At 46.8% G+C, this 15,184-nt stretch overlaps 1 protein-coding gene across 1 annotated transcript in view; it reads left to right on the forward strand.

Annotated features, from left to right (window-relative positions):
* The window catches only part of VPS41 (VPS41 subunit of HOPS complex), a 240,280-nt gene that overhangs the window by 135,852 nt on the left and 89,244 nt on the right, over window positions 1–15,184 (forward strand). The window contains exons 8-10 of the mRNA XM_066584684.1: window positions 1,798–1,917; window positions 8,553–8,699; window positions 12,637–12,703. Coding sequence (XP_066440781.1) covers window positions 1,798–1,917; window positions 8,553–8,699; window positions 12,637–12,703 — 334 coding nt within the window. The remainder of the gene's footprint in view (window positions 1–1,797; window positions 1,918–8,552; window positions 8,700–12,636; window positions 12,704–15,184) is intronic.

Consider the following 15,184-nt stretch of genomic DNA (forward strand, 5'->3'; position numbering starts at 1 on the left):
AACCCGGACCAAATGGAAATACAGCAAAACCGCCCTCCATAGTGCAGAGGGGCGACATAAACACATGAAAACTGCAGATAACTAAGTATTAGGTCCGGCTCACACGAGTGTATGCAAAGAACACCGGCGAGCGGGCTGTATATGCCGAGTCGGACTGGTTTTTTAAAATGCCTGCTGTGTCTCTCGGCAGCGTTGCGTGTAAACGCTGCACATACACTATGTAATTGCGCATGTACAGCATTTATTATGCGCCCGTAGAGAACTACAGGGCTGTAGAATAGAACATGCTGCATTCTTTTCTCCCCACATATACGCAATAACAAACACTAGGGTCAGTGCCTCAATGAAGATCACCCGCTTGAAATCGCGCTCCTGTGAGCCGTATAGCGCCTCCACCGGGTTGTGCAGCACGCGTAAGCGCAGGGCACGACCGCAGCGGCCAGCAATCACAGAGACTCCATGTAGAAACCTGAGATACTAGGAGAATGCAGGCGCTGAAGGGGGATCGCTGTGGAGTAGGGGGCACACCTTCATTGGAGTGACAGGCAATGCGTCTGTGCCAGCCTGGCAGCTTCGTCTGGCCATTAGTGTACATGGCTGCCGGTCCGGCACACAAAGGCGTTACCTGTCACTCCAATAAGGGTGTGCTCCCTACTCCACACCTGATCCCTCCTTCAGCGCCTGCTTCCTCCCAGTATCCCACAGGTGTAGCTCCTCGTCATACATGATCTCCTGTCCGCCGGTCCACGTTCCCCGCTGCGCTATTCCTGGTGTGAGTGCTGCTACATGGAAGACCGCTTCTCTCTGGCCTACCAGCAGCTCGGCCAGATTCACCTTCTCCCCAATGATTTTGCCTCCGTCTAATCCCGCGGGGCGCTCGTCCCCAGGGACAGGACAGGAGTTCATTTTTATTCTGCGCACTTTATTTGCTGCCTTTGCCGCCTTAAAGGTTAATTTTCCATCTTCATTCTTTGGCAGCGCTCAGCCTGTTTTTCCTTCTTCTAAGTTTACCCTCAGTCAATTTGTAATTCTAGAGTAGTAACACTTTAGCAATTTGCATTAAATGTCCTCTGCCCATGACCCCTGTGAAATGGAACAGATATTTTAAAACCTTAGTTCACAAGATCCGACCAAAAGTCATTTGCACAGTAATGATTTTGCTCAGGCACCCATGGGTGTAAGTACCATCTACAGTACACCCACAAGATGAGCTCAGTAGGACAAAGAAACAAAATTACAAGATGTTACCCTTGCAGGTTGGCAATGTTATGTGCTGCATAGAAAATGGCCAAGTCTTACTGCTGCCGCTTACAGCTTAGCCTAATTGCTGAGCTCTGGTGCCATCTTGTGGTCAATCAGTGGAGTGCACATAATACTCTCTTCTTTACATTAGATTTAGAGCGTGTTTGTTAATACTAATTGCAAATGTGGATTCTGTGTTTTTGCATAATTAACTTTTCTCCTCACTTAAGGTGCGATGCAGCCAGCTGAGTTGTGAACTAAAACCATTTGATTAGCATAGAAGTGTTAGTTGTTTAACAAGAGTGGAAAAGCGCTAAAAAGCACAAAGTCCCAACATAGGTGTGCTATTAGGGGTTAATTAATTGAGTTCCTATTAACCAACCATGGAGCCCTATAGAGGACAGTCACGACTATGCTGTATTTTTAGCTTTCTCCTGTTGGAACTGACCAATTAAGGACGGTGTTAAGAGCACAAGCTGATATTTCTACAAGTCGTGTCTCCAACCCCGTGAATCCAGGAAGTTTACTTCGTTCTATTTTTTTCTCTTTCCATAGCTGATCTTGTATGAGAGAACCTGGCTGAACCGCTGGAAGACGACCGTTTTGCATGAAGGAGAAGGAACTATAACCAATATTAAATGGAGGGGCAATCTTATTGCTTGGTCCAATAATATGGTAAGAGGTGCTCTATGTATTTGGGGGGGGAGGGGGCTAGGATGGTAAATATGATTGGATGGGAATAAGATTGTTACTGTTAGCAGTTTTTAACTTCTGGTATATCACCCATTGGAATAAATCTGTTAGCACCATCCTGTGCCACCTATAGAGGTCCTGTGTGATGCACATATGAACGACTACTGCGGGAACACACCATGAATGCAGCAAAGGCGACACAAATAAAGCCTGCTCTTGTGTAATGAACACTTAACACAATGGTTCACTCTATTTTCTGCATCAGTTACTTGTGGCTTCAGGATCTCTGCTTGCAGTCATTATTCAGTATGAACCTTTCACTGGCCTGGTCAGCGTGGACCCCGAACTGCAACCAGCTGTTCAGCCATAGCCAACCCCAGCAGACACAGCGCACCCCCCAACCCCTGCGCCACCAGCACCCCCAGCAGCTGGCGGCCTCCAGCGACCACTCTGCCACCCTCCAGGCAATGAGGAAGTGGCATCACCTGACCAGAGGCTGCCAGGCACCGGGAGAAAGTCTGTGTCAGCAGCACGAAGAACAGAGAGGTGAGAGGAGCGCTGCACCCACCGAAACCATCTGCAGACATGTAGCTGACCCTGAGCCAAAATATTTACAGATGGTGCAGATCGCTCCCCTGCCTACCCCCCACAGTAATGCTATGGATCCCACCTCAGAACTCCCACTGTGCGAACGCACCCCAAAGTACATTCTGCACCGTATATGAACATAGATAATGTATACTGTTATCTAAACTCAACTAAGCCAAGCAGAAATGAAGAACGCTGGCGGGGGGCAAAGAGGAGAAAAGTAAGTAAATGCATCGACCACCTGAAGTTATTATTGGTCTCTACATATATTATATTCAGAAGACTCTTGGAGACGTCCAGTGAACTTCTGGTGGGATCCTCCATCATCTTCATCATCATCTCCCGAACCCTTTAATCCAATGGTGGACTGTAGGTGGATTAGTTTGGGCCGGTACACAAGCCCTGGCAGCATTAACTAACTGATGAATCACGTTTGTATGTGCATAGGGGGCATCCAGAGGTAGAGAAGGAGAAGGCCGGAGACTTCGCAAAGGAAAACTCTGTGAACTTAGAAGATATACAGATACTTCTGAGCAAACGTTTGCCAACCAAGGAGAGTCCCAGAACATGTAGTAGTGTACGCTCCTCTCACCCGCATTGCCAGCAGATAAGAGCTTCCTCAACACTAACGAGGTCACCTACTATAAACTAGCAGCACATTCACCAAGGTACTCAGTAGCCCTCGGTGCGCCGACTCCCATTTCCCCCTTTTCAGAATGTCTCCACAAATTGCAAACAGTTTTGTCAACCAGCAAAGACCTGCAATCCATAATACTGATAAGTAAGTCCATTCACACAACCTTGTGCTTCCCTGTATATATAGTGTCTGAGGATCAGGAGAAATGCACAATCTGGCACTTTAACCCTAAAGCCACCACATATTATTGAGCCGGTAGCTGAGGCCTCCATATCAGTTCCTTAGTGATAAAACATTCTATCAAGTTATTATATAAAAAGGCGTTCTGAAACAAAGTTCAAACAATTTCCTATCTCAGTTTTATTTTGTGTTACCCCAAAAATAAGACCTACTCTGAAGATAAACCCTACCCCAGACATAAGCCCTAGCTACACTAGGTGAAAAAAAAAAACAGCAATACTCCCCTAGCCGCCGGGGTCTTGGTCCCCCGCGCTGGTCTCCCCGATGCAGCGGCAGGCTGCTGTGTCCTTCGCGCTGACAGAGGATTCTCTTCTTAGTAACAGGGCTTTGAATACCCCACATCCAGCAAGCATTCGCTATGATTGGATCGAGCGCCAGCCAATCAGAGCCAGCGCTCTTGGCCCTGTTACAAGAAGAGAATCCTCTGTCAACGTGGAGGACACAGCAGCCTGTGTGCCGCAGCGTTGGGGAGACCAGCGCGGGGGACCAAGACCCCGGTGGCTAGGTGAGTATAAGACACCCACTGAAAATAAGACCTGGTGCCTCTTTGGGGGCAAAAATTAATATTACAGTCTTATTTTTGGGGAAACATAGTATGTTCTTTCTGATTCATGAATGAAATTCAACACTTTCAGTGAAGCCTGAAAAGAGTAGAGAATGTGAATGTCCAAGCATAGATCGCCACATGGCATTTGGGGTTTGAGGAAAGTTATGTCAGCGGAACTATAAGCACTTTAATAGTGACCATTCGGGTGCATTTACATGGGCAAGTGCAATATCGGGCGAGAGTTTTGCCCAGGTCAGTAGACTCATATTTCAGCTATGAGTTGACTCGTTGGGGTAGTTTGGGGGCGTCTCCAGGAGAGTCTTAACTTTCAAGTTCAAATGGTAATTATGTGGGTGCATAGCTGCAGCGTCCAGGTATTTAGTGCTGAGACAGACTGTGAAGAACCCTGCCATGGACATCATTAGAAGTGACACTGGGTCAGATGACAAGCAGTGGATGTCAGTGGGGAGAAGAGGTTTCTGTGACACAGCACTACTACTCCAAGCAAAACCTTTTCTAAGTTTTGCCAGAATGTCTATTAACCCTTTCCAATCCACTGTCTGACGTCTAAAGACATTCTGATTGAAGGCTGTACAGCTCCGATGTTGGAAGACGTCCGGCAGGGTATTCTTACTGTATATTACTGGCCACTTTGTTGTCGGGGGCCTCTCCAGCATGTCACATACCACAGTACTGGCTCTAGCCAACAGATGATGCCATTGTATAATGGCAGAAAGAGAAAGCCCCCTAGGAAGCCCTGAATCCAAAATCGGATTGCAAAGGGTTAAATGCACTTTGAGACAACCTGCGTTAATATGATAGCCAATGTGGTAACTAGCAAAAGCACAAATCCCTTTAATTACACAAAATGATGGCTTTGTGCTGAAAAATCCCTCTAAATTGCTGGTTCCGTTCTTTATAATTCGCTGTCCACTGCCTGTTGTCAAGTGAAGTCCATCTCTAGTAACAGAAATAATACAATAGATTTCAAAAATACGGGAGCATACTGTCTGCTGCTGTCCCAGGAAGTGTATGGAGCGAAAGATGGAAGTTGAAGAAAGAGACTCTGACAGACATGGTTGCAGGAGCTGTTAGTGAGGGATTTACTGTCTCTCACAGCTCCTAGTATACATCTACACTGCTCAGTAATGCTGTTGTGTGTGCTATACGGTAGTTAGGGAGCAGAATCTGTAGTTTTCTCCGTGTGTAGTATATAGAGCCTTCATAGTAGCAGACTACACTCACAAGCTCAGGGACAACCAGAAAGTTAGAGATGGATCCTGCAGAGGGGGAAATTGGTGAAAAATGCCACATACAAGTCATATAAAGGTCAGATGTAGTGTTATACCTCGGGTGCACACATGGCAGCCTGTTCTGAAAAGCCTTCTGAAAGTACAGTTACACTTTGAAGGAATAGTCCCATATCATTAAGTTATCCTGGATAAGGGATAACTTGCTGATCGGTGGTGATCCGATTGTTGGGACCCCGCGAATGCAGAGAAATCATCCCTGACATGATCCAAAACTTTGACATCGGTGGTCAGTTTTGTGCATCACTGCTTCATTTATTTCAATGGGACCCCTAAACATAGCAGAGTTCAAGCACTTGGCATCCTCTGGTGGTCTCAGTCAAGTGAATGGCATCGCTGGAGAATGGCATCCTCTGGTAGTCTCCGTGAAGGGAATGGCATCACCAGAGATTGGCATCCTCTGGTGGTCTCAGTGAAGGTAATGGCATCACCAGAGATTGGCATCCTCTGGTGGTTTCAGCGAAGGTAATGGCATCACCAGAGATTGGTATCCTCTGGTGGTCTCAGTGAAGGGAATGGCATCACCAGAGATTGGTATCCTCTGGTGGTCTCAGTGAAGGGAATGGCATCACCAGAGATTGGCATCCTCTGGTGGTCTCAGTGAAGTGAATGGCATCACCAGAGATTGGTATCCTCTGGTGGTCTCAGTGAAGGGAATGGCATCACCAGAGATTGGTATCCTCTGGTGGTCTCAGTGAAGGGAATGGCATCACCAGAGATTGGTATCCTCTGGTGGTCTCAATGAAGTGAATGGCATCACCAGAGATTGCCAAGCACTTGAACTCTGTTATCTCTGACCGTTCTCATTGAAGTGGGTAGTGCGCATGCGCCGCACCGCTGTTAGTATTTAGGTAAGTGCCGGAGGCAATATCTAAATTGGCGGAGGTCCCAGTGGTCCCCCTGTGTATAGGGAATACCCTATTGACTTCCAATGTTGAATTGCAGGTGCTGCTATATGTGCACAATTTAGTGGCACCTATAGAAACGACCTACAGCCACCTGGAGAATGCAGCCGCGTCCTCAGATAACCCGGATTGTTTTCCATCGTCTTCCATGTAGTAAGAAAAAAAGTGTAATTGAGAATCCGATGAAAGATTCTCTTTATGGCTTTAGTTTCATGATTTGCTTTCTTCATTTCATCCCAGCAAGCAAAGACTAAGCTGTTATTTAAGTGTCAGGCTGTGTGGTTCAGTGCGAAGCAATCGTCAGGCTGATCGGCACTTTCTGATCACTGGCAGCATTCTTTGTCTGGCCTTCAATCATATAAAGCACAGCAAACATTCTGATGGCTAATGGCAGGCCATGATGTATCCAAGCCGGTGCCTATGAATAATGCAGGCCGGACAGGTGGAAGCACCGAGGTATTGTCCCTCTTGTAGCTTGTTTATGAGGCTTGGACTACATCTAATGAAGCTCTCATGCAGAGTAGATCCCACACATCTCTGATCCGCTCTGATGGAATGATTGGCATTCATACCCGTTTGTTTATTACGCTGGTTAGGATTATACTACCTCTGCCCTGAATTACTGAACTCGGCGTCTCGTACAACATTCCCCAAGTGTCCAACTATTTCAGATCAAGAACTGCTACAGTTGTCGTCTTTATATCATTCAATGCTGCCAGAAACCTGGAAACACAACATGGCTTCCGGTCTGTTGCGGTTGGCGTGAGCGTAGGAGGCCCTTTAGACGTCCAGAGGTGGGAGTCAGGAGGATAACTAGGTGTTTGTAGGATTATTCATTTCATGGTTTTAGGGCCACGCTTTATAAAGTCCCGGAGTCTCATCCTAGGGTTCACAATAAACAATGGATTCAAACGGACCCGTCAGATTGGACTGTAGGCCTCCATCGCTCAGAGACCAGTACGGTCTTGGGGCAGCTTGGTTTGTTCCTGACAGAGTAGTGCGGTCAACCGGGTCATTCAGTCTGACAAATGCTGGAAACTAACAAAAACCTAATCAAATGCAGACCTTACTGGTCTCCGTAAGACTAATGGCAGCCTATGGCTCTGGTCTGGGTTCCATCGAACTTCCATTTTTGGGATTCAGATGTCAACTTGGGACAGAATCGGGGACATGGTCATAAATGTGATCTGAATGCCCCCTTAGGGTATCAGTAGGGTCTCGGGTTAATCATTTCTAAGGCTCCCAGATAGAGCCCTGTGTGTTTGACAGTGAGTTTAGATAAGGGATTGCTTGCAGGCCTGGGCCTCCTGATTGTAATAAACATGGGCTCTATGGTGGTCTAGGTGTCAGGGGGCTTTCGATAACATGAAAGCCCCATCCACTCACTAGCCAGCCTGAATAACCCAGTTAATTGCCAAGGGGTTGGAAAGAAGCATGCCACACATTAGGACTAGGTCAGCTCTCCATCTCACAGTGGGGTACCCCAGTGCTTTCTTCAGGACTCCTTGGCATCAGGAATACTCAAGAGTCCCGGATCACTGAGTCTAGTTCTCTGCCTTCTCATTAGCAGGAGATACGCATATTTATGTAAATAATAGTATATTATTGTATATATACCCACATTTCCAAATTGATGCGCATTCTATAGTAACTTTCTTTGTGACGAATGTGTGTAATAAGCCATTAAATGCTTCCAGTATCTCAGCTTACACATGATGCCAGGATCTTCTCTAGAGGTGCAATATTTGGGGTGCAGCATTTGTTTGCAGTCGGGGAACAGGATTTCACATTTCTCTTCCTTGTTCTGTGAGTCCAGAAAGGAGGGGAAAGCGAGACGCTGCAAGTGACATCAGAAAGTGAAGAGTCCGTACACGGGGCCAGGATTCTCACTGGAAACAGAGAATGTGGGCAATATTTGCCCCTCATACATGTGACCGCTGACAGGGAATGGAGTGAGAAATCACTTACCTGTCGGACTAGCTTGGTTTTTAGTATTAGTCGATGTTTGAGTGACTCCTGTTTACGGTGCATGGAGGCTGGCCGGCTGGAACGTTCCCGACTCGCTGCGCCTCCATTCACTGGAACGACTATCACCCCTGTGTAATCACAACAGCCATAGTCAGGCGGCAGTCCGTGCAAAGAGACCATAAGATCAGATGCCAAATTGGTATGACCCACGCGTGTCTGCTGTCAAAAACCGTAAAGATAGGAAGGTATAGAATTACTGTTTATAATCCAGGTTTTGTGTCTGTGAGAACACCGTAACCTGGCCTGCTGGCGGATGGATTACAGATTCTTGGTAAAGACTAAGCCTCTATGCCCCGATCACATAGTATAGAACACACTCACCCCTTTTTAAACTTCTTACATTTTTGTTTTCGTTTCTATAGGGAGTCAAAATCTTAGACATAATCACGAGGCAAAGGATCACTAATGTGCCGAGAGACGACAGCAGCCTGCGGCCGGACATGTACCCCTGCAGCCTCTTCTGGAAGGACAGTCTGACGCTTGTCATCGGATGGGGCAAATCTGTCAAGGTAACCATGGAGGAAGACGACAGTCTATGAACATGTCCAATGTACATAAATCTGTCATCTGGAAAGGCTTGCTGTGTTCATCATGTACCATTATTACACCGGGCAACAAAGTGTTACCAAAGTCATGTTACTGAAATAAAATTAGTCATTTCTTTAGTTTTTATGCCCTTAGTACGGATATCACAGTCAAAATGCAAAATTGGCTCTGTTCTTTTCGTAACCTGCAGTAATTGTTTACATCACGAAATGCATGCCAATAGTAATAGGCCGATGGGTAATACCTGTGAAGAATCAGTACCTGTACTTGTCATACTCACTGGGTATTCAGTAGCTGCTCCAAGTTATCGTACGTCTCTTTCATGTGGACAGCATGCGCTACTGGAATAGATGGAAGACGGTTTCCATTGTGCAAAAGCACAGCCTGAAGACTCAGTTTCGAAGAGTCTACAAATAGTCTCCATTCTTGTGGGTCATGAGTGATTTCTGAGGCATTCATGAGGCCCTCAATATCAGAACAGAATACCAGATTACCTTCCTTTCTAATGAAAGGCTCAAACTGCTTTTGCTGCCTTCGATATGATGTATTTTTGACATTTTCTTCTAGAAGATTCCATTGTTGGAGTCTTGAACTTAGCAATTCTGCCTTGTTCTTGGATAAGTCCAAGTCACACACCAGGTCATTTAGTTCTTCCTGTCCTATTCTGTGTGGGGTTTATGATGCACCACAGTGAAAATCTGGATCACTGCATGCTGACGGACCAGGAGAAGGACCGGTCGGCTCATCCTCATCAGATTAATATAGAGAATATTGTGCTGGAGGTTCTGGAATAGGTCCCTCACAGGTCCTGTACACACACGGCTGCTGTCCGGCTCAGACTGTAGCTGTAAGGATGTTGTTACAGACATACTGGATACATTTACACAGTGAAACACAGAAAATGAACTATATGAAATATCTTCAAAGCGAGAGCCAATAAAACACTCCCAGGGTCATATTCGTGTTCAGCGCACCAAGATTCTACAGATTAGGACCTTTTGAAGTCAGTCATCATTTCAGTGTTGACCAGTGATAGGCTTTATATGTGTCCTTCGGCTTAAGGCTGGCTGCACACGAGCGTGACGGGCTCCGCCGCGGAATATTCACGGCGCCCCCCAGAGACCCCATACTTACCAGCGGATCTGGCGTTTTCGCTCCCGCTTGACGCTTCCCCGTCCACTGCCACCGCTTCACATGACACGCCTACCGCGTCACATGACGCGGCGGCGGTAGGCGGGAAAGCGTTACAGCGGGAGATAGCGTGAACGGACGGCTTCCATTGACTGCAATGGAAGCCGTCAGCGCGTACACCCGCAGCAAATAGAACATGCCGCGGGTGAGGACAGGTGATTTCACGGTGCGGAATTCCGCGGTGGAATTCCGCATTGTGTGCCCTGAGCTATTAGGTTCAATAGAACCTAATAGCTGCAGGCAACGCAGCGGATTTTCACCGCGAATTACGCGGCGGAAATCCGTTCGTGGGAAGGAGGCCTTACATTGGTGAGACACATTGCCACTTATAAGGAGTCCACTGACTTGCCACAAGATGGTAACTTAGGGGCCTCTTCAGGAGACTTTTTGAATTTCCAAGGTGAAATAGTAATTGCATAGCCCATAGCTGTAGTGTCCAAGCATTTAGTACTGGTACAAAGTATGAAAGATGGATAACATTGAAATCATACTGGGTCAGATGACCAGCAGTGGATGTCGGGGTTAGGATGGGTTTCCGACAGTCAGTCCTAGTACTTCCGGTAAAACGGTTTGAATTTTGCCCAGAATGTTTCTTCAAATGTACTTTGGGACAAGGTGTGTTACTATGATACTCCGTGTCCTGCAATGCACGCCTGGAGCTTCTTCAGGAAGAGTAATCTGACTATTGAATGGGGGACTTAGTTGTTAAAGGGGTATTCCAGAACGTTAACTACTGCTGACTTGTCCCCAGGCTAGGTTATCAGTAGTGGATCGACGGGGGCCCCGCTGCCTAGGATCCCCGCCGATCAGCTGATTTTTCATCATCATCATTAGTCAGTGCCAGAAGTATGAGGGCTAGCTTCATGCCCATTGAAATCAATGGCAGTGCTGTTTCTTGTTACACTTCCAGCTCCTCATGGCGGCCATCGATCAACTATTGGTGGTCAATTATTTGAAGGAACATTTTTCTTTTTGAGATTTTTTTTATTTGAAGTTAACTTGGTAAGTACTTGGCTTTAACCGATTGTGCACGGTTTTTATATTTGAATTTGTACCTTTTTTCTCATTATGTCTTTTTGGACCCAAAATTATGTCCAGATTGATTTCTTTATGGGCAGCACAGCTTTATCTTTGTAATGTGGAGGTTTGATTCGCATGTATACATATGCATTTAGGCGATAACAAGCTGTTGCTTGCAGCCAGCACTAGAGGGAGCTTAGGAGCTCATTATATACTGTGCTTTTACAGATCCAAAATATATACAGTATACATTAAGCTCCCTCTAGTGGTGACTTTAGATTGTTGGCATGTTATATTTTCAAACTACCTGGGATTTGGAAGTCTGAAATCAGAAAAAACCCGCCCTGACCATTATACACATATATAAAAAAATTAGCTTCTGTTCACATTACTAAAGAAATGTCATTCTATTGTAAGGAAGGAAACGGGACAGACCCATTAAACATCTATGGGGGAGGAGTAACAAATCCTAAATGTTCAGTCAATGAATCTATCACATCAGTCTTGTAGAAGGGGAAGCCGTGACACCGGCTGTGGTAGAGTTAGGACCACGCTGTTGAGAATGATATTGCGCTTCAGGACTGTCCAACTAAAAGGACAGCCAGCAGAATGTTGAGGTTTTCCAGGCAGCGTTTGCTGTCAGTGCCAGGATACCCCGGGGTCAGGAAGCTCTGACTCTTGTGTCCGGCGCTCGGAATTGCTATGATTTCATTGAGAGCTGCGCCTGCATTTCAAGCACTGGCCACTACACAGGTCAGAGTAGCGGCTTCTGCTCCGATCCTGGTTTATTCGGCACTGACAGTCGGCGCTGCCTGGAAAACCCCTTTAAGGATTTCCTCTGGAAATCTGGTGAAGAATTTGGGCACTTTTGGAAGAATTTATCAAAGCGCTGAAGTTTTCTACTGTAAAAGAGTCCCAAAGGTTTTTAAAAAGTGGTGGACTTAGGCCAGCTGCACACGAACGGGTCGGATTCCACACGCGGGAGCCCGCAGCGCAATCCAACCCTGTGCCTGGCCGGCATCTGCGCAAATCTGTCCCTTCTGTTCTTCATCTGTATTGCGGATGCCTGCGGAAGATCGCCGGCAGACATGTGCAGTACGGATTTTTTTTCCACATTTTTTTTCCCGTGACGTTGCTAGGCGATGACGTGGAATCTGCAACCTTTCTGCCATGTCAATTGCAGATGGGCCGCGGGTCAGGCGGCTTCCATTGATGAAACGTGGTGCGATTTCTTTTTTCCCCCTCTTCACGGAATTTGCAATTCGATTCCGTGAGTGTGCAGGAAGAAGAGCTTTTCCATGGCATGTAACAAACAGTATTTGCTGTGGATCCGCGGTGCAGACGCCAACAGCGGATTCCACACAAATCCGTTCGTGCACAGCCGGCCTAAGTGGGAGGGAATGTGGCCGATATATTTACTATGACTTTACATCAGAGACTGGTGGAAGTTGCGGCACAGATTGCGCCATAGCCGGTGTAGAGTTAATCTTTTGATGCACGAAGTGCCAAAAGCTGCACAAAATCTATAATACATTCAGTGCATCTTACTGCAGTGTAGCTTAGATAACGACTGGGATATGAAATACCTTTGTTTTCCAAACGGTCTGCCAGATTGTACACGAGCCAGCATGGGGTATAAGGGTCCACGGGATGTAAGAGAACCTACTGATATGTTGGCCTTTGTTGCAGATCTGTTCGGTCAAGGAGCGACATGCCAGTGAAATAAGGGACTTGCCCAACCGTTACGTTGAGATTGGTAAGATATGGATTATAACCAAACCGTGTATCAGCAGCCAGAATATGAATTTCTGCTGCAATGTACAACTCGTTGTATACCTAGTGATCAGTGATTTTCATTCATGCAACTTTGTGATTTAATGGAGACTAGATCAGATTTTGCTTTAAGGAAGGCGGCAGTGGAAGCTGAACTTGTGCACCAGGACCCATGAAACCTTTACTACACTCCTGCCCTCATTGTTGGATGTAGCAGCAGGGAGTGGGTGGAGGTTGTATACAACAGATCAGCTTGTGAAGAGGATGGGAAGCATCCAAGTCAGCAGGGAGGGCAGCTCACAAGGCTGTTTGCAAGGGGAGGAGGGAAAGATCACACAAGCTGTGTAGGAGTGTTGTAAGGAGGACCCTCCACACCATCCACGCCGGGCAGTGTCCTTCTAGACCGTTACCTTTAAGAGCTATAGCCACTTACACGTCCTTACAGACATAAAGGAGTGTAAAAAGATGCAGATGGACAGCGAAACATTAAAATTAGCAAGTGACGTAAAGACGGCGTGGCCGTAATGTATCAAGTGAAGATGTTCTGTAGCTGATGGTTCACTATATATTTTGCGCAGACCGTATACCTTTACAAATAGTTTTGAACATGAAGAACAACCTTTTTTCGGGTCCGTTCACACATAGCAGAATGCTGCAGAAGTGGCACGACCTGACCCAGCGGTGCTGCGCTCACTGGGGGCCGCCAGGTGAAGGAAGCGCTGATGGCGCCAAGAATCTGGAGATAAGGGAGAGTACTGCGGCTGCTGAAGTCGGCTCTGAAAATGTGGATGGTATGGATTTTGACTTAGGTTTGCTTCACACGACCGGATTCCTATTACGTAATCTGCGATCGGCATTTGCGCAGAAAATCCGCAGCAAATCGCTTGCATTGGGAAGGACATGTACTTTTGTTTTTTTGCTCACACTGACGGATATGAATTGCATATTCTGCAAGCGGAGGAAAAATCGCAGCTTGCTCTATTCTGCAGACTCTGCTCGGACGGTTAGAAGTCATTGGAGGCCGTCGAACCTGCAGCTCGTCTGCAATTAACGTTGCGTATGGGCCACGGGTATCTGCGCAATAAATACATATATTGGGAAGAAAACCCTATACTGCGCATGACCAACAGCGAGCCACCGCGATCCTACGCAATGCAGAAGCTACAGGTACGGGGTGACACTGCCGGAAGCTGCTGCGGGATCCGACCCGGTCATGTGAAGCCGCAGTATTCCTGCTAGGTGTGAACGTCCCCTTTAAGGGGAGCAGAGCGGCCACGAACTCCTGTCTGCCTTTTGTCTTTATGGTTTCGCATTGATTATGGCAGATAATTAAAGCGTCACATTTATATTCTGGTGAATGAACGTTCAGTAAGAGGATTTCGATTTGGCCATTTTATGCTTTTTGAGTTATTTTGATGTAAATTCCTGGATGCTCTTGTTTTACACGTTCTTATGAAGATCGAACCGTGTTTAAGTCTCAGAGCAAAATGTGGATAGCGAGACCAATTTTCCGTCTGTGATCTAGTAATATAGCCTCTGGATGAAGAATGCGTTGGCAGATTCCCTCAGATGTCGGCTGGCTCAGAGGACGGGTGAAGCTTCCGCTGCTTGCTGTACTGCTGCCTGTAATGACCACATATCATTGCTTGATGGATTGGAGGAGGTCTTCAGATGCTGGAATGTAGCTGCATTCTGTGTCTGTATTACGGCCGCGGCGCCCGAATCCCTCTAAATGCACACAATGTCCGGCTAGTCTGGCCAATTCAATCTGGTCTCTTTACGACACTTAAAGATTCTGAGTAATTAATTTCTTTATATATCTTTATGGCTGTCAAAGCTTTGCTTTTCGGATACTTACAATCCTCCTGCGTACCATGCTGGCCACCCCCGTATCCACTAGAGCAAGGGGGCAAACTCATTTTCCCATCCGCATTACGGTCGTCTCCAAAGGGCCGTTTCTAATTGTAAGACTGGATTTTAAAGGATATATTAAAAAGAAGAAGCTGGAGAGGAGAACAGATGGACCAAAGCAAGGAGGTAGTCCACAAAAATTGGGGCACAAGTCACCCAACGCAGCAGACACTTGTCACTAAGTTGCCAGGGAGTCAGAGAAAAGGAAAAGTTCTAGAAGGTAGCAGAACCTGGTGAAAGGTTGCCAAAAATGTTCTTAGGGCAGAGCTCTTACTCACTGGGTTAAGCAGCGGTATAACACAATGCCCTCTCCAATCTGTGCAGCAGTCTCACAGGATACAGACATCGGGCTGGAACAGACTGTCCTCTGCTGGATGATAGCGAGGACCACCCAGGATGTACAAGCTGCCTTACGGACTGAGACCCGGCAAGCAGCACTGCACTACAGGATAGGCTCAGCAGGAGAAGCCCACAGGGGATACACACTTAAGGCCCCGGGGCTGCAGTAACAGCCATAGCACTCAGTCCACATGCTCCTGACATCGCAGTGTAG

The sequence above is a fragment of the Eleutherodactylus coqui genome, chromosome 12, assembly GCF_035609145.1.
Source record: "Eleutherodactylus coqui strain aEleCoq1 chromosome 12, aEleCoq1.hap1, whole genome shotgun sequence".
Classification (NCBI taxonomy): Eukaryota; Metazoa; Chordata; class Amphibia; order Anura; family Eleutherodactylidae; genus Eleutherodactylus; species Eleutherodactylus coqui.